The sequence below is a fragment of the Chinchilla lanigera genome, unplaced genomic scaffold, assembly GCF_000276665.1.
Source record: "Chinchilla lanigera isolate Chin_1 unplaced genomic scaffold, ChiLan1.0 scaffold00022, whole genome shotgun sequence".
Lineage (NCBI taxonomy): Eukaryota > Metazoa > Chordata > Mammalia > Rodentia > Chinchillidae > Chinchilla > Chinchilla lanigera.
The window spans coordinates 26,972,497-26,994,425 of record NW_004955423.1 but is presented as its reverse complement, the minus strand read 5'-3'; the positions used below and the strand labels follow the sequence as shown (position 1 = coordinate 26,994,425).

Below are 21,929 nucleotides of genomic sequence, written 5' to 3'. Positions count from 1 at the left end.
GGGGTAAAGGGGGCAGAGGAGAGATGGAAATGGAAGATGTAGGAGAAAGGATTGAAATACGGAAAGGAGGAAAGGTTTACACCAAATTTTAAAAATAATTTTTAGCCTTTAGAAATCTACAAGTTACTGATCTCAAGGCTGCAGTCCCCTTCTATAAATATAACATTAAATCTCTTGTGATTATCAAAGCTTTCCGTACTTCAGAAACAGTTTGTAGTCCTTAAGAGTGCTTCGCCTCAGCTATTTGCGAACCAAAATGGACAGCTTGTTCAGCTTTTACTCTTGTGTAGTGCTAACTAGTACAAGTGCAAAGCAAGGACTTGAGGAAAGAATATTGCTGAGTGCGGCAGGTGCAAGAATCTTTCAAAGACATCATCTGTTACATAAATTATGTACTGTTTAAACTTCCACATTAATTTACACAACTGATTAAAGTTCTGTACAGATATATATCAAATAGTTAGCATATTTTAAAGTTTCCTTAATAACATTACTAATAAGTGGCTGCAATTATATGTTTATTTGCTATAAATGTCTATGAATATCAGATAACCTAATTGTAGTTTATTAACATTACCTCTGAATCACTCCAGTGGAAATGCTGTCTTTCACTGCGTGCATATTGTTTTGGTGCATGAGTATGGAAAGCTGCAGATTGTTTTCCATGATCACAGATTTTAAATATTTACTTGCTAGTGTTGCATAATTTAGCACACTGGAGTTGGAAAGCTGTTTGTATGGTAGCTGATGCCATGTCAGTGTTACAGAATATAATGTCCCTCTGTGGCTTCTACATGAATTTGTAAAGAGGAAAGGTGTTCTGTTCCCTTTTCTAACAATTACAACTTGTTTTTCTATGAGCCCATAAAAAGTCAGTGTTTGTGGTACACTCACAATTTAGTTTTGCATAACTATCAGGGTCATTTTACAAATCCAAGCATTGTTTCTCATGGCCTGTTTAATATATATTCTTTGTGTAATCCAAGTCTTTATGGAAGTTAAAAAAAGCACACAGTTTGCTTGATTCATGCTATTTCTTCCAAGTAATCAGGGAGCTCTGTACTTAAAAAGTGGAACCACAGGCTATTTAATCAGACACGGAAACAGTTGTTTTGTTTGCTCACTTTAATAAATATCTCGTTTGTTTCTTGTCATAACCTGTTTGGTTCTCTGGTGGCCCCACCAAGTGAATGGAAAATAAATAGATTTGGTTACTGTAGTTACTTATTTTTGTGAGAATAATACAAATAAATGAATGCAAACCGCTGAACACATTAAAAATTGAAATGCATGTTTCAAATTTAATATTGAACTTTTCAATTATGCATTTTATCAGGTTTTTGTTCTGGTGCGGTTTCATAGCCTGGTAGTACAGACGGTTATTTCTTTCTTCCTTTCTTACTTCTGGCTTCTACTGTAATTTCCTATGCATGTCAGGCTCTTGTCTGGTAGCCTTTGCTCCAGTAGGATCTGCGGTTCTGCATACGACACAAGATTATACTGAGCAATGATTTAGTATTTCTCTCGACATCTCTCCAGATTGAGGCCTAAGACTGTCCTGTTTCAATTCTTAAAAGGAATCTGAATGTAGAAGAAAATGAGCGCACATATCCCGGGACGTTTTTCAGGCGCCCAATCGTCAGCCCTCAGAGGGCCCTTAAAGCAGATTAAGAGAGAACACTGGGTATTTTCAGCAAAGCAGGGATTCGTGGAGAGATACACTGGTGGGAGCACGAGGACTGTGGCGCGGGGCATGCCGGGTCTTGTAGTTCCCGGAGGCAAGCCTGTAACGTCGCACAGCTTGCTGGGGATTGAAGTCCAATCGTTCGATAGGCGTTGGACGGCCGCGATGCGGTTTGTTTACCGCAGAAACACTGCTTACAGATCCTCTCCGATGTCTCTGCGCTCGCCACAGCAGTGACTGGGTGAGGATGGAGGAGAACAGGTCGAGGAAACGATCCAGATCATAGGCGGCGGCCGCCGCGGGAAGGCGTTTGTGTACGGAAGCGGCCGGCCGCAGATCTTGCATGAAACGTCTCCGAGTATGGTGGCCGACCGGCGACTGGCGCGAGGCCGCAGCACCTAGTACGGTGGCCCGCCAGGGGTGTTCGCGAGGCTATCGCTCCGACTACGGTGGCCTGGCGGGACCTGAGGGTGCGGCGCCGAGGTCCGAGAGTCGGCCCGCGGGCTGCTGCTTGGCGGTGTCCGCCGAGGCTGGAGCGTTTCGCGGTTGGTGGCTCGTGCACGTGCGTTCAGTTCTCCAGGCCTGTTTCGGTGAGGGGTCGACTTGAGGGAGCAGTCGAGGAGGTTGGGACTTAGCTCTGGCCCCGAAAGACCGGGTGTCTTGCGTGGCTCAGTCCGTCGAGGAGACCCTGCGGCCGCGGCGCCTCCCTCTTGCCTCCGCCTGGTGCGGTTCGTCCCGGGCTGCGCCGGGGCAGCCGCCTCCCTTCCGGAGGTCCTAGGGACCTGCGCGACCCGGTCCCCGGCGGGGCTCCGCCGGCCCAGCCTCTCTCGGTGCAGAAAGAAGGACGCCCCGAATCCCCACGGTCCCACGTCCCCCTTCCTGACCCCCGCCCTGGTTGTCACCTTGGCCACCGCTTCAGACGGCGACCCTCGAGCCTGGCTGCGAACGTTTCCGCCCCGGTGTGGACGTGCGCTCGCTCTGTTTGGTGTCTGCTCACCCTCCCACCCCACCCCGTCCGAGGTCGTCTGGGGTCGGGCCCGCAGTGGATTTTTTTTTTTTCTTTTTTTTTCTTTTTTTTGCTACTAGAACTGTGGTCACAATTACATGAATCTGTGTAGGGTTAGAATTCATCAGACTGCCTGCCAATAAAAGTACATTTTACTATATGTTAATTTAAAGTTAAAAATAAGAAATTGGTGGCCATCCCAGAGAGCTGGTCTTCATGTGGCTCATATTTATCAAAATTTTCCAGAGAGTCAAAAAGTGATTTTAAAAATTGGAAAGAATTTGTTAATACACATAAAACAATACTGAAATAATTACACATGACATGAATAAGACACTTGCAATGAAATCAACTGTAATCCAAAAATAAGTGAAATTTTGATTCTTTTGTTTTACACTTGCAGGTTCTGTTATGTCTGTTTTAACAGAAGGCCGCTTAATTTCCCTGTCCGCTTCTCCATCCAATATGTTGTAATTGCATAGGTCATGGAGCCCTGGAATGGAATGCATTCTTGAGGCACACAGCATGGCTGTGCTTAAGAATTTATATTGCTTCTATTTTGTTTTGTTTTTTTTGAGACTGGGTCTCACTATGTAGCCCAGGCTGGCCTTAAACTCTTGGTGATCTCCAGCCTCTGCCTCCTAAGTGCTGGGATTACAGGCATGCACCACCAGGCTGGCCCTGAGCGTGCATTTCTTGTGATTTCTTTGGCTTACATTTTGTTTCGTATTGATTATTTTCTCACGTGGGGTTCATTGCTCTCCTAGCGTTGAGAATATCTTGTCCTAGTGCTGTTTGTATCTGAATTACTTAGAGGGAATTTTCTTCTGTGTTTATTTTCGGACTGTATGTCCTAGTGGAATTTTTGCAGTGGCTTTGTGACAGTTGATAACAGACACAAGGGAGTGATCTTTCCTGCTTGCTTGTGGTTTGTAATTATATTATGAATCACTGAAAGTATCCAGTGGGACTGGAGAGACTCTGAAAGGTTAAATCTATGTATTTTCTGGGTTTCCGGCTGAGAAAGCTCTTCCCTTGAAGAGGGAGGAGTTTCTGGTTAGTCATGTAATCTGATAATATATTGCATTATTGGTTCACTTGCTATAAAATCTTCAGAACTGCTTGAAGTTTAAAAATGGGCAATATAAGGAATTGTATAACTTAGTAAAGAAGAGCTTAAAATCCACTTGTTTGATGCTGTTTTCCTGTAAAACATGATGCAACTATATTGGAAATGTACGTGTGATAATTTATTATGAAGTATCTCTAGGTAGCGTTGGTAAGCAGCTTTTTATACTATTCACAGGCATTTTGTAGAAAGCGATTGTGTTCTTCCTGCCTGGGGACCGTGTAACTCAGATGGGTCTGCAGCTTCTTACTGCGCAAGAAGCTCAGTAATGAGGTCATCATTCAGTGGTGTAATCTCTGCCTGTCGGTACCATATGCATATTGATTCTTGTGTCTTGTCAAGTTAGTGTTATTCCTAAGTGATCTGAATGGCTTCAGCTGTGCTAAAGATTTGGGGCTAAGTGTATAATATTTCAGAATTAATTCACTCACAGAATTCTTTATTGGAAAAGATTATGAAGCTAGACATTCAAACATTTTATGTTCTTGAGATTCTTTTTATTAGTGAATATTTGTGATACATAGTAATTACATTCATTTTTGGGAACTGAACATATATACGTATAATACATGTACAGTTTTTTAAAAATCATTTTTGATCTTTTTACCTCTGCCTGCTGTTTCATCTTCCTGCTTCCTCTGATCTCCTCCAAAACATTTGCCTCCTAAGACTCCTACTTTTGAAATAGATACTTTCCTTGAGATTTTACTCCATAATAGGTATTTATTGAATACTTAATGAAATCATCAGAACAGTCCCTGGGGAGTGTCTTTTTATCCTCATGTTTGTGTTGGGTACTTTTAAGCATCATCTCCGTTAATTATAGCAACTCCCTGGGTTGTTAAGTATTATTTACAGTTGAACAAACTGAAGCTCAAAGAATGTATGTCGTCTAGTCCAGATCTATTTGACTCTTTCTGCTGCACCACAGCTGCAAAGATTTGCTCTCTGTCCTGGGATAACAGTATATTAGGCGCAGATACTGGCTGAGCAGCTGTTCCTAGACAGACACTGTACTGTGCGCTGGGCGCAGAGCAGAGGGGAGGAGAGGAGCGCGTCCCTACCTTGAGGGACCCCGCTGTGAGGGCAGCCCCGACCTACCAGAAGCAGAAAGGAGGGCTGGTGTGTGTCAGACTTTAGGGTTTTAGAATGTGAAAGTTGAAAACGGGTTCACTAGGAAAGGTATCGTGAAGGTGACATTAATCTATAATTGAAATAGCAGGTGGAGGTTTTGTAGGTAGAAGTTAAGAAGAAAGTTTCAGAGGGAAGTATAAGGTGAGCAGAATTCCTAGGGTGAGTTGTACTGGGAGAGATTCAAGAGGGACGTGTAACCACCTGCTTCGTATCTTCAGTTCTTGCCTGTAGACGGTGCCTGGTGTTGTTTGACTCTGGAAAGCACAGTGTTTAATGAAGCTGTGGTGGGAATGAGCAAGGAGCCAGAGTGCCCCAGCGAGGGCGCAGATGGTGGACGCCCGTGCGCCCCGGGAATGTGCGTTATTGCCCGGTCGGTAGGGGTGGGGTAGTGGCCAAGAGAGAAGGGAGGCTTGGTTGCCAGGTTTAAACTCGGGGCTGGGTGAGTTGTAGGTCCATGAGTTCTCTGTGTAAGTTCTAAAATGCACCATTATTTTATGAATCACTAAAAGAAAAAAAATATTGTCAATTAAGCAGACCAGGATTGCCATATCGGTTTCAGTGTTAGAATGTAAAATCCCGTGACCTAGAATTCATGTTACAAGGGACCTCCTCATGATGGTTTGCTTCTGTTTTTCGGACGTTTTGTGTACACGTGTAACCTTTGACACGCAGTCCACCACTCCGCATTGAATCTTTCACTCGCCGGTCCTCTGGGCCGCAGTGACACGGGAGCGAGGAAGCCGTCTCTGCCCTCAGAGTTCACTGTGTCTGCGAGGAGGCAGATGAGGTCAGATACTCAAAGAAACTTCCAGCCCCAGCTCTGCTAAACGCTACGAGGAAAGGACGGGGGTCCTCTTACTGGAGAAGGGGCAGTGCGAGGGGGTTAGGTTGGAGATGGGGGAAGCCATTTAGGAGGTTGTGGGGTTTCCCCAGAGAGACTGATGTTAGCTGGAGACGGTGGTGCTGGCCTCGGAGATGCTTAGGAGGGGATGGTGGGTTAGATGCGAGCCGCGTGGGAAGGGAAGCTATCGCGGGCCACCCCAGGGGGGTATGCTCCTGTGACTGCGTGCACTGGGGTGCAGGTCGCTGAGACCGAGGACACTCCCCAGGGCCAGGTTTAGAGGGCCCCTTCGTTCTCCAGGGTTGCTCACTGTGGCCGCAGTGCTCAAGGTTGGTTTCCTATTGCCCTGTCCTGTCATTGTTTCAGCTCGGTGTACTTGAGGCTGGGGTAGCTGCCCTAAGTCGTCTGGGTTTCTTCCCTCAGATGAGCAGGGGTGAAGTTCTAGGTGAGAGGTTAGTATGTGTTTCGGACCTGTGTGTAACATATTATAACCGTGTATTTGAATGGCTTGCTTGGGGTTTAGCAGTACATTGGGCATCTGGTTAAATTCCGACTTCCTTCTACTGGTACCTATGTAAGTGCAAGTGTACCTCGGGGAACAAAGACCTACTTCTGATTTTCTTCCGTGAAATGTTTCATTTGTTTAATTTTTGAGAGACACTAGATCAGTACAGTCAGTTTAAATTTTTTATTTCAGAGTAAGTTATGGATTCTGTAGAATGAAGAGTGTGGGCTTTGGAGTCAGACTATCTGAATTCCAAGGCTCTTGCTATTTATTTACTAGCATTGTGACCTTACGGAAGTTACATAACATTTCCAAACCTTTACTGTTTCATTTACAAGTTGAGGGTAATAATGATACCTATTTTATCCTTGTGAGGGTTAAATGAGGTGATAATTATGTACCTTTGTCAACAGACTTCTTTGTACAGAGCTGAAGTGTTTATTATGACAGTAATATTGGGTCTGGGATCCTCTAGATTTCTGTGACCATGTGTTAGTTTTAAAACTAAATAGTAAAACTCAGTTCGAAAAAAAGTTGGCGTAGTAGTCAGATTTGGTTTGGAGAAAATCTTGTGTCAGATGATTTGTGAATCTGCTGCTGTCCGAGGTGCCTCCGTGTGCGTGGTCCGTGCTGCCCCTCCCAGAATTCTCAGCAGGCGTTATGTTCAGTCTGTAGCTGTACAGAAACCTGATGCCGGGTGATTTTGTGATTACTTACTATTTGTTAGAATTATCACCTTTATTTTTAATCAAAATCTTTTTCCCTTTTGGTACTGGGCATTGGACCAAGGGAGCCCTGGGCCACATCCCCAGCACTTTTTATGTTTTCTTTTGAGACAGGTCTTGCTAAGTTGAGCAGGCTGCTTTGAACTTGGCAGTCCTCGTGCCTTAGCCTCCTGAGTAGCTGTGATTACACTCATGTGCCACCGCACCTGAGGTAGCCAGACAGTTTGGACTTTTGCTCTTGCTGTTAGCCCTCATGGGAAGGGTGAAGACGCTTCATAAAGTCGGATCAGCTGCTCTGAAGTAAAGGTAATTTTCACCAACTTTCTCCAACTGTTTTTCTCCAACTTTTTTTCTTTTGACAGTTTCAAACCTATAAAAAGTTGAAACTAGTGCAACAAATACCTGTGCTGTGTGTATGTGTCCTTCTCCTAGATTGATGTTGGCGACGTGCACCCCCCTTGCTGTGTAATACTCTCTGAATTTGAGTATGCCTGTGTACCTTTTTCTTGCTGAGTTATGTGAAGGTAGAAGTGGAAAAATCATGGCCTGTCACCCCTAAGTATTTCATCGTGTGTCTTCTGAGAAGAAAGAGGAGCTGGAGACGTTCTAGATAAAGAGATACACAATGCGTGAGCTGGGTGAGCGCTGTCCCCCAGGCTGTGCCCACGGACACTGTTTTCAGTCTAGACCAGCTGTGTGTAGATACCTCACAGACTGATGTATCTGATAGTTTCTCACAGTTGGTTTCAAGTGCAGCAGTGTTTAGCTCTTACTTCAGTGATGGAGAGTTTGTCCTGTCATTGGTGGTGATAAGATCTATCATTTAGCCAGATTTCTACGTTCTAAAAGCACATTTTTCTTTTATATTTAATAGTTAAACTGTGAGTATGGCACTTACGATCCTGTAAATATTCTTGTGGGGAAGGACATTCTTTGATTAGAGTGCATTGAGGACACGATGATTTGTTTATTATTTGTTAGAGTTTCTTAAGACTTCATTGTACAGCCCGGATTAGCCTTGAGTTTACGGTCCTTCTGTCTCAGCCTCTTGAGTGCTGGGATTACAGGTGTGTGTTGGACTACATGTGGAAGAGTATAATCCTTTAATTATCCTTGCTAAACCCTTTGGTATCCACCTATTTGTACTAGCTACTCACTTGGTTCTTGCTCAATAAAAAGTGAGTGACATTGGTAATCGGGGCTGTAAGCCTCCTGGTCCCAGACTTTTGCCTCTTGTTTTTCTTGTCTCTCTTACTTTTCTTTTCGTCCACGGGCACCTTGTTCTCGGGACCTGTCACACTGGATAGAACAACATATTCTGTTTTCCAGCAGGTTTTTTCTGTCCAGTTACTTTGACAGCCACTGACAATTCTTGCCTTAACAGTGAGTGCATTGGTAATTACCAAATAGTGATTTCCCCATTGTGCCAGTGCTTCTGCGTGCATCTCCTGGCTGGCCTGCCTCTCCAGGGAAGAGCTCCCCACCCCCTCACTGGCCAGGCTGGGCTGGGTTGGGTTGGGTTTGGTTTGGTTTTTGCTTGTTTATTTCCTAGTGCTGCTTATTGAACCCAGGGCCTTCACACCGAGCCACATCTCCAGTCTTTTTCACTTTTTGAGACAAGGGCTTGCTAAGTTGACCAGGTTGGGCTCAAACTTGTAATCCTCCCGCCTCAGCCTCCCAGGATGCTGGAATTACAGGTGTGCGCCACCACGATCCACTCCTATCTCCTTTTGTTTTGGTATCACTGTGTGCTTAAAATGTCTCAAAATTGGTCAGTGGCAGTTCTTTAGGCTGGCTCCTGTGGCCTTCGGATATGTCCGGTTGCCATTTGAGAACTTTTTTTTACTCATTTGTACAATAAGATGTTCCATACTCACCAGGTACCTTCGCTGCTCTAGCCCAGGAACAAGCTGTTTTATCGTAGAGTCCTGGTGCTTTTTAGTGTGAACTGACCTTAGAATTCAGTATCTGGAGTTCAAACATGCTCATTGCTACTGGGTAACTTTGCTTCTAAGCTCTTTAAATACAGACCTACACACATACATGCACACATATGCACATGCGTGCATGCTTCTTATAATTCACAGAATACCTTCAACTCAGAATCACTAAAGCGTTCACCTTTCTCAGAAGCATGTTAATCTCTCCTTTTTCCCTTAGGGAGAATTCAGAGTCTCAACCATGTCAGTATACTTACTCTAATCCTCTACACACATGAAATAGTTTTGAAGTCACTAGATCATTATTGCCTCCAATCACAGATCCACTAAGTGAAGATTTCTTTGTCATTTCAGGACCTTAGACTTTATCTTGCTAAAAGCATGTCATTAAATACCAGTTGGTGTTCAGAATTATTTGAGTTATTTTTCTGTGTGATTGTGTTATCAACCTAAAATGTAGTTAAGGTTTTACTAAACTACTTTTTTTTTTGTCTTTTTGAGACAGGGTCTCGCTATGGCGTTCAGGCTGGCCTTAAGTTCACTTTGTAGCCCAGGCTAGTCTCGAACTCGCAGTGATCTTCCTGCCTCAGCTTCCTGAGTTCTGGGATTACAGGTGTGTACCATCACGCCTGGTTTACTAAACTACTTTTTAATAGACTTTGTAAAATTAGTTATCTGTAAAACTAAAGTAGGCATAATTTAAAACTTTATCATAATATATATGTATAGGGAACTTTAGAACAGTTAGATCAGCTGAAGAATGTGCAGTGTTAACTTTGCAAGGATGTAAACTTGTGGCTTTGTTTTCCATTTGTAACATTATTTAAAATTAGGAAGAACAGGAAAAGTGACGTCACCAACTCCATTTGCAAGCCACAACAATCGTGTTTGTGAACATCTTAAACAATACTCTTCTTCTGACGGACAACACAATTCAAGCATTAATCTTTAGCAGTAGACATAGCTGTTGGGAATACTTTAACCCATTTCTAAGTAATATATCTAGTGTTTTCAGTAGTGTTTGTAGTGTAGGAATATTTGTCCTTGCGTGTCCTTGTTCTTTGTATTTGAAGAATACCTGTTGTGACTGTGTTGCACCCTGAGTTTATTCATGTGTTAATCTTCTCATTGGAAAGGGGGAGACATTTCCCTTGATAGCATTTGGTACCTGTTGTGAGATATATAGCCATTTTTAGCTGGATTTTGTGTTAGGGCTAATGAGGGCAGGAACTAAGTTTCGTGGCTCGCTCTGTCTCCGTCAGTTCCTTGCAGGAGTAGATACTCAGATACTTGATGAATAAATGTTAAGCTTTGTTCTTATTTTTAAAATTTTAATTAGTGTCTGTTTGCCATCCGTGGTGACTCCATTGGGCTTGGGGCCCGATCCCTGTGCACACTGTGTCCCGTCATCTCCCCCCTCTGTCCCTGGCCTTCCCTGTTCCCTCCCCGTAGTATAGAGTCGCCCTCCCTGTCTCCTAACATGGCTCTTTTATGTTGCTTTTTACATTATTTATATTTTTGGGTCTCTTCTATTAGAGAAGGCATACAATATTTATCCTGCAGGGAAATGTGCGATCTTGAGACCATAATACTAAGTGAAGTAAGGTATTTTGTGTTTGGGTGACCTGCCTCAGCAATGCAGACACACCTTTTTCTTGGCAAGAGTAAGTAATGAAATGGGACTTGGGAAAGATCTTACTCATATTTACTTGTTACAAACCTGAAAGTCACTGTCTTAAACTGAATTTTCACCTTGGACTTCTTCACTTGGCTTCCCTGTTTGTATTGAGAGAACCATTGTCCCCATAGACACCAGACCCGGAAGCTCAGGGTCCCTTTAGTCTTCTTTCGCATGCGAGCGAGTACACACTCATGCATTCGTGTGATATTGCTGGTTCTACCATTTCACCTTATTGTTTGTGTCTTCTCATTTCTAATCCACTTACTGCCCTAATTGAGGGCCTTATTACCACTCAGTCTTCTGACTTAGGCGAAAGAATTGGGGATCTTTAAGGTGGAAAAGGAAAGACTGTAGGAGAGTGGATTAGGCAGTGTATGTCTCATCATCAGTGGGGCTGTCAAAGGGAGGGAGAGAATATGCAGGCTGTTAGTGGGAATTACCGGGGACAGAACTTGGGTTCCATGTGACATCTTTTCACCAAGCATGGTTGTTTAAAATTAGCAAGTTTCGTGTGGTTAATGTGGATTTTCTAGAACAGTTCCAGTTCACACACGACCAGTTCTAAACATGCAGCTGTATTTTTGGCTTATGCTATACTCGCTGAGTCCCAGGTGCCTGTCTGCGCCTGTGGTCAGACCCTGGGGCGCGCCGCGGGGAGGGTGCGTCAGGCAGTGTCCTCACCGACAGCCACCTCTGGGTAACTGAACCCCATGAGCAGTGAGTGCCAGTGCCTCTGACCCAGAGAGCAGATCAGATTCCTTGGGATGAACAGTTTCTCAGTCACTTTAAATTCACACATTTTCTTCCACTACTCCTCTCCACCCAACCAGTGCTGATTAAAGAGAGACCTCTAATACATTGGTGGGCGTTGTACAGGAGCAGTGCTCAAAGCTACTGTTACTCTGAGTACTTATTTACTGATGCTTTGTAAGTTCCCTTTCAATCCTGAGGTTCTGTGGGACTGGGGATTTAGCTCAGCGGCACAGCGCCTGCCTGGCAAGTGCAAGGTCGTGAGTTCAATTCTCGGTACTGCAAACAACAACAACAACAACAAAAATGTCAAAATGTCACAATCCTGAGGTTCTGGCACCCTTCAATCCTTACAGGGGTTGATTATATTTTGTTGATTAAATACTTATGTGACTTATATGTAGACTGCCCATTCAATATCTTGGAAAGTTGTATTTTAAAATACGGATGCTTCAAACATTTGTAGTTACATTGGATTCATCAGAGGTTACTAAGATTCTGGTACAGTTGAAATTTGTTTATCAAACTATGATAAGTGTTATGTTCTTCATAGAAGGGAGATCAAGGCGTAAGAGAAGCCTGTCTCCAGCCAGTGCAATATATTATTGGTTGCATCAACAATTTAAAACCTTTCTCTGAACGTGTGTGCTCTGTTCATATCATGTTGTTCTCTTACTGCCGTCTACCTTGCCTGACCCAGCTCTAAAAGGGTAACATACCTGTCTACATCTCTATCAACGTAAGTACGTACTTACCAGCATATACTTGGAGTACGTAATAACTACAGTCGTCTTGGGGAACTGGTACATATACACATCACATCATTCTTACTTCTCCTTCCCCTCCTGCCCTCTCCTCCTACCCACCCCTTTCTCCTTCGTTGCTTCTTCATCCTCTTGTTCTCCTCTTCTTCCTCTTCTTCCTTTTCTCCTGTTTTCTTCCTCCTCCTCTTCTTCTTCCTCCTCTTCCTCTTCTTCCTCCTCCTCTTCCTGTTTCTTCTTTTCCTTTTCCTTCTCTTCTTCCTCCTCCCCCTTTTCCTGTCCCTCCTCCTCCTGTTCATTACTACATGTTTGTGATGCATTAAGATTAACATCTGTAGTGGGGAGTTGGTACAGAAACATAACGCAGGATGCTTATGTCCCCCTCTCCTCTACCCTTCCTTCTATTTGCCCTTACCCCTTCCTCTTTTTTTGCTAAGTATTCTGGGTCCACAGGCATCTATTTGAGAGAACTTTTAACCTGAACAGGTTTTAGAGTACAGGTTCAGTGTAATGAAGATAAAAGATTTTCAGGTATAGGAGAAGAAGGATTGGAATGGACATATTATTGATGTTTCTATAAATGAAAAACTGAAATGAAAAGAAGTTAAAAGCAAAGATGATAGCTGATAAGCTATTGACACTTGTTACTAAAAGTATAAATGGGTAGAAAGGATTCTAACAGAAGAAAAACTTAGAGTAGACCCTCAGTTATTTTATGGAATGACTAAAAACGTATCAAAAATTCTAAATCAGTATCTGTATTGCTGCAGAATACCATTTCAGGAAGATGTCCAAGTGTATACAGATCCCGAAGCGTATATGTTTTTAACCCACTGTCCAGTGTGACTTAGCTGTATTCTGTACAGTCGGTCCCTAAGTGCTGTCAGGAACTTTTGGCTAGCTTTAAATCCCCAGTGGGTAAATGTACCTGTGGTCAGATGGGAAAAGTGATTACTTTCACCAGTCCGTTGACTTGAGCGAGTGCCTTAAACTTCTTGTATATATTTTATCAACCATCGTAAAGCATAGTTTGGGTTGGAGCAGTGGCTTTGGGTGTCAGCTTATTTTCCCATCAAGTGTTGATTTGCTTTTCACAAGGACTCTCTCCAGTCCCCACTCTGCTGTTCCATCATCAGTACGCAGTGTAGGGGAAGCCTCGTCTCGTTGCTCAGTCTCTGTTCACTGAGGTCGAATTGTATGGAGTTTTCTCTGTAGTTAGAGAGGGACGTGTCAGAATGTAAACAGTGAACAGAAATGCAGAGGAGGTAGATGGTAAGATTTGTTGGAATATGCATTAGTAAAAAAAGTCTGTTTGCAAACAGATTTAATGAAGATTCTTTTTAATGAAAAAAGATTTAAAAAGATTTTCTTTAAAAAGTTTCCCTAAAGTTTTAAGAAATGAAAGTAAAAAAGTGATCTAGAAATTGTGGAAAACATTATTTTGATGCGTTTCCAGATTGAGGCTTATGACACTAGGATAAATAAGAATTTCGGGGCTGTCAGCTTTGACCATGGGTCTGTCCAACCAGGTTGTGCGTTGTTCCTAGAGGAGTTGAAAGATACTGGGTAATGGCTCCATCAGCACTTGCGCTTTGTGGACCGACGTTTTTTTTGTGTTTGTCTTGTTTTTGAGATAGGGTCTCGCCAGGGTGCCCAGGCCGGGCTCCAGCTCCTGGGCTTCGTCTCCGCTGAGCTGGGACTGTGCCTGTCTTCAGATAATGAATGTTGACTCACTTTACCTTTAGTTTTAAAACCCTGGGAGTTTTTGGAATGGGAGCTGTGGGTGGAGATGTCAGGGCTCTCGCCTAAGACGGTGCTCACCCTTACCGTTCTCCGTGGCTTCCTCCTTTCTGCTGCTCTTGCTCGTTTGTTTTGCTTTTCCTTGGCTCATCTCACACAGATGGAAAGAAAGTATTAAATGGACTGAATGGTAATTTATTCTTTTTCTTCTTTCTAAATCTTGCCACACCTACTTTAAGGTGAAACAAAAATCGTGAATTAACAAAAGATTCCTTTAAGTAATTTTATTTAGTCACAAATGCCCTGGAGAATTAAGGAGAATCAAATTAAGGAAGTGAAGTTTTCACATGACTGAAACTGATGTATTTGAGAACTACAAGAATAGAGTTCTTCACCGTAAAAGCCAAAAATAAAAAACGGGTCAGCAGTTAAAAAAACTGTGCACTTTTTTAAAATTTTGAGACGGGTCTCACTAAATTGCCCAGTGGCCTTGAACTTTGAATCCTCCTGCCCCAGCCCCCTAGAGTGCTGGGGTTACAGATGTGTGCCACTACACCCCCTTTGAGTAATTTATTTCTGAATAATTTTGGTATTTGGAAAGAGGCTTATGTGAACAATTTAAATAATAAAGAGAACTGCGAAGAAAATAAAATTAGATATTTTGTTTCTTAGAGAACTCTCTTTTAACAAGATGGATATTTTGTATAGTAGTGGCTTTAACCTTTTGGATATGCAGTAAGCATTGAATTTTTGTCCTGTTAGTTGGATTGTAACTCAACCTTGTTCATGCTGTTTTTCTTTTTCCGCTGCAGGTGTTTTAATTTTTTTTTTTTTTTTTGGTTTTTCTCTGGTACCGGGAACCAAACTCACGACCTTGCGATTGCCAGGCAGGCACTTTGCCGCTGAGCTAAATCCCCAGCCCCTGGTGTTTTAATTTTTATATGGTTATGTTTTTCTTTCTGATTTTACATACTGTGCTGTGCCAAGATTGTTGAGATAATTTTGCTGTCTTTCCTTGTACTATGCACACATGTGCTGCGGTGCTGCATTTGCACTTTGGATTCATCTTAAATCCATAGTGTGTGAGGTAGTCATGAACCTTTATTTGTAAACTGGCTGGTGTACCCTTTTAAAATTTATGAAATTAGCCATTTTTTCCTCGCTGATGTGAAACATCATATCAGGTACTAAATCTTCAAATATGCTTGGGTTTATGTCTGTATTCCCTATTATGTTTTATTCGGTGTCGTCTTGTGCTAATAAGACTAATAAATTTAAATAGTACTAAAGTTTAATTACTATAGTCTTATAATGAGTTTTAATATGCAGTAAGGCAAATCTCATTAGGAATTTTTGGTTATTCCTTTATGAAGTGTCTCAATTTATAATACTTTCCAACATGGTTCAAGGGATCACCTTTCGAAATAATCTCTGCTCTAGTTTTAGAAACAGTCATTTAAATTTTTTGTTATAAAGTGGGTTTCAATCTTTATGAAAGAATGGAATTCAATTTAGTCATATGAAAAGTAACTATACTGAATTATTAAATGAGTAACAACTTATCTTTGGTTTGATCCTGTAATAGTTTTAGTCTCATTACTTTTTATAACAGTGCCATTAAAAGTACTCTTTTAAGGATATGGTCCAAAAACATTTCAAATGTGTCATATCTGGGGACAGAGTTATTCTGAGTAAATAGTCTAAGTACCAGGAATTTTAGCTAAAAATAACAGTAAGGGAAGAACTCAGCACTCTTGGCCACTTTGGACTCCTTGCGGTCAGGGTATCGGTCTCACTCGCTGCGTGTTGGTTTGTCTAGGAACGATTCTCTCAGGTGCAGACTTGGCCGGGGAACGCCTGGTCGGCTGCTGTCCTTGCCTGCCCCTCTCCAGCGTGGGGTGACCCCTTCTTTCCACTGGGGACTGGCCAGGGTGTCGCTGGCCTCTGGCCTGGGAGCTGTTGGAACCAGTCTTCCCTGTGGCCTACTTTTTCTGATTTAGGAAGAAAATAAATGCATTCTCTTAAAACTTTTGGACTTAGAAGATTCAACGTTGGTGGGTTTTAAAAAATAAGCTTTTTAAATTCTAAAAAACAGAAAAACCTGTGTTCTTTGGGTAATATTTGGAAAACGTGGACGGTTGTGATGTGGAAGCAGCGGCACAGGGAGATGCTGACATGGTGTACTTCTTTCGGACCCTCCCTCACTTGTGCACTCGGTACTCAGGCTTCAGGGTCTACGTAGTGTCCCCGCTTTGGCAGACTTTGCGCAGACATTTGTAGTGGACTCATAAGCCGACGTGCAGATGCGCTGTATGTCATTTACATGTTTTATAAACTATTTCTTGCTTCTCCAGATTTTGCTAAATATGTATACAGTTTTTTTGAAGAAACATTTTCTTTCAGTTTCTTTATTTTAGTTGTCAGTTTAAAAAATTCTCATTCTGGTGAGAGTGCCGCTAGCAATATACGGTATCCATATTTTATTAATTTACCAGTTCACTTTTTCATTTAATGAATTTTTTTGAGATGCATGGCAGGCAGAACTTGAGGATGCTCAAAACTATTTAATGCCTAGTGTAAGAGACAGGGAAGACACAAGTAATTACAGACCACAGTAGCATGATAAGTGCTGCGGTAGAGAAGACCACAGGCCCTGTGAGAACTCCTTGCTGCTATAAAAAACCAAACCCACAGACTGTTTGAATTTTGCTGCTCTTAGAACAAAATTCTCATCCTGGCTTACAAGGCTGTGTGCTGCAGCCCTCCTGTATAACTGGAGCTTTGTCTCTTTCGGACCCTCTGTGCTCCAGACACATTGGCTTTTCCAGATTCTTCCAGTAGATCATGTTTTTCTCTCGCCCTTGAACTGTAAGGTATAATAGCTTTTAATACAAATTATAAAACAGAATGCCTGTTCTTAAGAGAAATGAATGTATCAGTTTTCTGAGTATGTATTTATAACTCTGTAAGGCTAATGTTCTGTGCAGCATTCTTAAAAAGTAAACTACGTGAATTATTGCAAATGAGCATGAGCATTTTCAGTTATAATTTGTTCCTTTTTCAGATTATGGCACATGTCTCAATTTTTCCTCAACTGAAGTTATGAAGCACACACTTACGAGCTACATTTAATCATATTTTAAAGTAAGAAAACATTTTCTGTTATAAATTTAAGCCAATTCTGTGTTTTAAAAAATGCTTTAGTGTTGAGATAGGAAGGAAATGTAGGAAATGCCATAATTTAAAAGTAAAATAAAACCATTAGGCTATATATGGAAGTAGTGACTTAATGTAAGTGGAAATCTCCATTGTGAAGACAGTGAACATTTTAAATAAGATCTAAAATCACTTTCTCTAATTAAAATAAAGCAGCTGTGGCTGTTCTTGTTTAAATTTGTGTGCTGAGAATCGAACTCAAGGCTCTGCAGTTGCCAGGCAGGCGCTGTGCTGCTGAGCTGCCTCCCCGGCCTGGGCTGTTCGTGTGAGTGGGAGCTGTGCCGTGTGCTGTGTCCCCTGTGAGTGACCGGGGAGATTATGGCCTGGTGTAGCGAGATAGTAACATGTTACATATTTGGCATTGCATGTTTTCTATGGTTAAAATATAATCATATTCTGTGAATCTTCTGACTTTAAAATGTGAAATTGGTCGGCTCATTTTCACTTCAAATTGTATTTAATCATTTAAGTAACTATCAGTCTGGCACCATGTAATATGTAACTTATTTTTCTTTAATTTAAAGTCAGTACAGAAGATTAAACTACAGAAGAATGCAATCAAGTGATGGCTTCTTAGAGTTTGAATATGGAAGCCACGGGAACAGATGAAGTTGACAAGCTAAAAACCAAGTTCATCTCCGCTTGGAACAACATGAAGTACAGTGAGTGTCACGATGCAAGAGTTACATAAATCCAGGGAAGTATTTGAAGATCTGACTCATCTTCCCTACACTGACGATGACTTGAGAATGAATGAAATACTGTATCTAACGTGGAATATTTTTGTAAGGAATGTAGATAAGAGTTTCCTGAAGAGAGTATCATGATGAACATTGCTTAGAAACTCAAATATACTGTGTGATTCTCTTTTTCTCCTTAACTTGACAGAGTGTATTGGTATGCTGCTGGCTTACCTAATTTTTTCAACATCCTGGAGCAGATAGAATTTATTCAGGTGATGATACTCTAGTTCTTCACGTTCAGTTCCAGGCATCCTCATGGGTGAGCAAGCAGTCAGCAGAATTGACCTCTGAGCACAAAAACAAGTGGTGTACAGTTCTCCTCCGTGTACCCGCAAGCCTTTATTTTTTGGCCTCATTACTCTGGCAAACAAAATCTAAACAGGCAAATCTAGTAGGATTGTTGGAGATGGTGGATATCTATCCCTCAAGGATAGAGAAGTGTTCAGGCAGAATTAGTTCCAACAGGAAGAGGTTCATTCCCTAGAGCAGGAATGAGAATGAAATTCACAAAGAGCTTCAGATAATGCAAATTCTTGTAAAACATAATTGACATTTGCCTGCTGGTCCACTGGCAGTGATAGCCCGATGGCTGGATGGACAGTTGTAACTTGGCAGTAGCATGACATTGCAGCTTGAAGAGTTTGAACATCATTTTTTTTCTTACAGTGAGATGTATTGCACATCAATATACAGTGTACCTTTTTAAAGTGCACAGTTTTTATTTATTTACTTTTTGTGGTGCAGGGGTTTGAACCCAGGACCTCATGCATGCTTAGCGTATACGGTTCCACTGAGCTACACCCTCGGCCCCAATTAAAAAAGATGTATGACCTAGTGGTTTTTAGAATCATCACTCATTCTGGAGCATTTTTATCATCCCCAAAAGCCACTTTGTACCTGTTAGCACCATTCCTTTCTTCAGCCTCCTTTGTTTCTGTGGATTTCACTGTCCCGGACATGTCATATAAATGGGACTGACAGTTTGTGACCTTTTGTGTTTGGCTGTTGTCAGCATAGTGTTTTCAAAGTTTATCTGTATTAATAGCATATGTGTTTCAGTTCTTCATTTGTTCATATGACTGAATTCATTGTGTGACTACTATATTTTGTTTACCTTTTATCATTTGATGTATTTTTGAGTCATTTCTGGTTTTGGCTGTTATGAATAATGTTGCTATGAACATTTGTGTACAAGTTTTTGTGTGAATGTATCTTTTTAAGTCTTTGTACATTGGGTTTATTGCAGCAGTGGGATTGTTGGATCATAAGTTTAACTTTTGATGAACTACCAACTGTTCTAGAGTGGCTGTATCATTTTATGTTCCCTTCAGCAACATTGGGGATTTGAGTTCATCCACATTCTCCCCAACACTTATTATTTGCCGTTATGATCCACTCCAGTGGATGTGAAGTGAACACTCACTGTGGGTTTGATTTGCATTTTGCTGATGACTGGTTATGATTAGCCTCTTTTAATGACCTTACTGTGTAGTTGTATACTGTCTTCGGAGAAATGTCTATTCAGACCCTTGGCCTATTTTGTAATTCAGTTGTCTTTTAAAAAAATTGAGTTGTAAGTGTTCTTTATATATTCTAGATACTAATCCATTAGCAAATATGTGATTTGCAGATATTTGCTCCCATTTTTCAGTCATTATGTCACTTTGATGAGAGTGACCATTGGAATGTAGAACTTTTTAATTTCGGTGAAGTCTGGTTTATCTATCTTGTCTTTTGTTGCTTGGCTTTTGTTATCATAGTAAAGAAACTCTTATTTAAATCAAGATGATGAAAATTTGTGTGTATGTTTCCTTATGAGAGTTTTGTTGTAGCTCTTACATTTAGATTTTTGATCTATTTTGAGTTAATTTTTAATATTGCATATGGAATGAAGTAGGAGTCCAACTTTATTCTGTGTTGCTATCTAGTTTTCTTAGCATCATTTGTTGAAAATTTTTGTTTCTCCACTAAATGGTCTTGAACCATCTGTCTAAAATCAACTGACCTTAGATGTGTGGATTTATTTGTGAGCTCTGAATTCTATTCCATTTAGCTCTGTGTTTATCTTTATGCCTGTACTACACTGTCACAGTTACTGTAGCTTTGTAGGAAAGTATGAAATTGGAAAGTGAGTCTTTCAGCTTTGTTTTTGATTATTCTGGATCGTTCATATTTTAGTAAGAATTTTATGATCATTCTGTCAGTTTCTGTAAGAAATTCAGCTGGGATTTTGATAGGGACCTGACTGAATCTATAGATCGATTTCAAGAATATTGCCATTTTAACAATATTAAGCCATCCTATTGATGGACGTGGATGTCTTTCTATTTATTTCTTTTTAAATTTACTTCAGTGGTTTTAGTGTCTTCTGTTTTTACTGGTGAAACTCACTCGGAAATGTCTTTTGTACCTTCCTTCCTCATTGTCTGTGTCAAGGAAGTGAGGTAGGAAGGAGTGGTGCTGACCGAGTGCCCACTGTGGGCTGGGCTTTGCAGTGCCTGGTAGTTACCCTCACACCTCTCTGAGGCGGGTGTGGTCTGTGTGGGATTTCTGTCTGACCTGTCTGAGAGTCAGCTTAAAGGGAGTAAGGGTGTATTGTGGCTCGTGGTTTCAGAGATTTTAGTGCATGGTCAGCTGTGCCATCGCTCTGGCTCTAAGGTGAGGCAGAGCGTCACTGGACGGGGCACATGTGCAGGCTGTTCCCCTCGTGGTAGCCGGGTCCCGAGACAGAGGAGAGGAGGCTAAGGTCCCAGTGTCCCCGAGGGGCCCTGGTGGCCTAACTGCCTTCCATGACGCGTGGTCTTCTGAAGGGCTCACTACTCAGCAGTGCCATACACTGGGAACCAATCCGTAAGCACATGGCCCTGTGGGAGACACGGAAGATCCAAACTTGGCATTTTTTTTGTTTTGTTTTTGATAAATTGGAGGACAAATTTAGTGGCATGTTCAAATCATACATCTAGTTAAATTTGGAAACTAGGATTCAAACTTATCCTTCCTTGTCTCCAGTTTAGCTCTTCTCTGAGTACAGTGTGCCTAATTTAGGGTTATTTTCACTAAAGTGAGCGTGATGATGTGATGATGATGGCCCTACCCATGGGGTAGCATTTAAGATACGACAGCACTGGCCTGTGCTTTCTTGAAATGTCTTTTTTGTTTTGCTTTCTGCTCTCCTTTTTTGCATGACCATATGATGAATATAAATTTGGCTTCCTCTTTAAAAAATTAATAAGCAGATCATTCTTCTAGACCTTTCTGCTCTTCAAGCTCATTATTTCTTTACTCTTTGTCTTATTGCCATCTTTAAAGCCTTATTTTTGATTTTTAAACAATTTAGGGAAACTAAAGCAGAATTTGTACATTTTCATTTTTGTACCATAAGAACACTGACTTGTCAGAGTTAATTAAAATGAAAAATATCTTCATTCTCATGTTTTTTAAGTGAATGGAATATGATGAAAAGACGTTATTTGAAGGTAGCATAAAGAACTTGTATTTTTAATTCATTGTCCAGATATTTTGCAACTCTTAAAAATGCACACCCATAAAAGATAATTAATAGGTTGAAATTAAGTTGTAACAAATACTGCTAGCCTCTTAATCCTTTAATAACAAACCTGCTTTTCTCTGTTCGTTTAGGTTGGGTGTTGAAAACAAAGACATATTTTAGTAGAAATTCCCCTGTATTGTTGCTTGGAAAATGTTACCACTTTAAATATGAAGGTAAGTGCTAAATATGTGAAGCATTTAAAAATCTTTGAATACATTCATTGTTAAGCTGTTTTTATTGTGTTATTTTCACAGTCATCTATTTTTCCCATATTTTTCTTAGGTACTTTTATTTCATGTAACACATAATATATTACCATATCATATGTTTTGGTTTCTCTGAGCTTCTGCAGGATAAGATCTTCTGTTATAGTCTTCATATTTTTGAACTACTCAACTTTCAGTATGAGTACTAAGTAAATATTTTTATCTTTTTTTTATTTTAAAGAATAAAAGAAGGATAACATAATAATAGGGGGGACTTAGCGAATTACAGACAAAATGGTAGGAAATTATCAATGGTTA

General features: G+C 41.2%; 1 protein-coding gene across 8 annotated transcripts in view; it reads left to right on the top strand.

Annotated features, from left to right (window-relative positions):
• Window positions 1-1,117: 1,117 nt before the first annotated feature.
• Window positions 1,118-21,929, top strand: part of Atg4c (autophagy related 4C, cysteine peptidase) — a 179,444-nt gene continuing 158,632 nt past the window's right edge. For 4 of the 8 annotated variants that reach the window (XR_001234058.1, XM_013514382.1, XM_013514384.1 and 1 more), the window contains exons 1-4: window positions 2,185-2,274; window positions 16,961-17,040; window positions 17,637-17,774; window positions 21,495-21,578. Coding sequence is in view for 7 of the 8 variants with exons in the window: in XM_013514382.1 (XP_013369836.1) it covers window positions 17,699-17,774; window positions 21,495-21,578 (160 nt within the window). In the remaining variant the exon portion in view is untranslated. Of the gene's footprint in view, window positions 1,926-2,156; window positions 2,275-7,138; window positions 7,331-16,960; window positions 17,041-17,636; window positions 17,775-18,025; window positions 18,115-21,494; window positions 21,579-21,929 lie in introns of those variants that run through there. The other 4 variants (XM_013514380.1, XM_013514378.1, XM_013514379.1 and 1 more) reach the window with 4 other exon arrangements.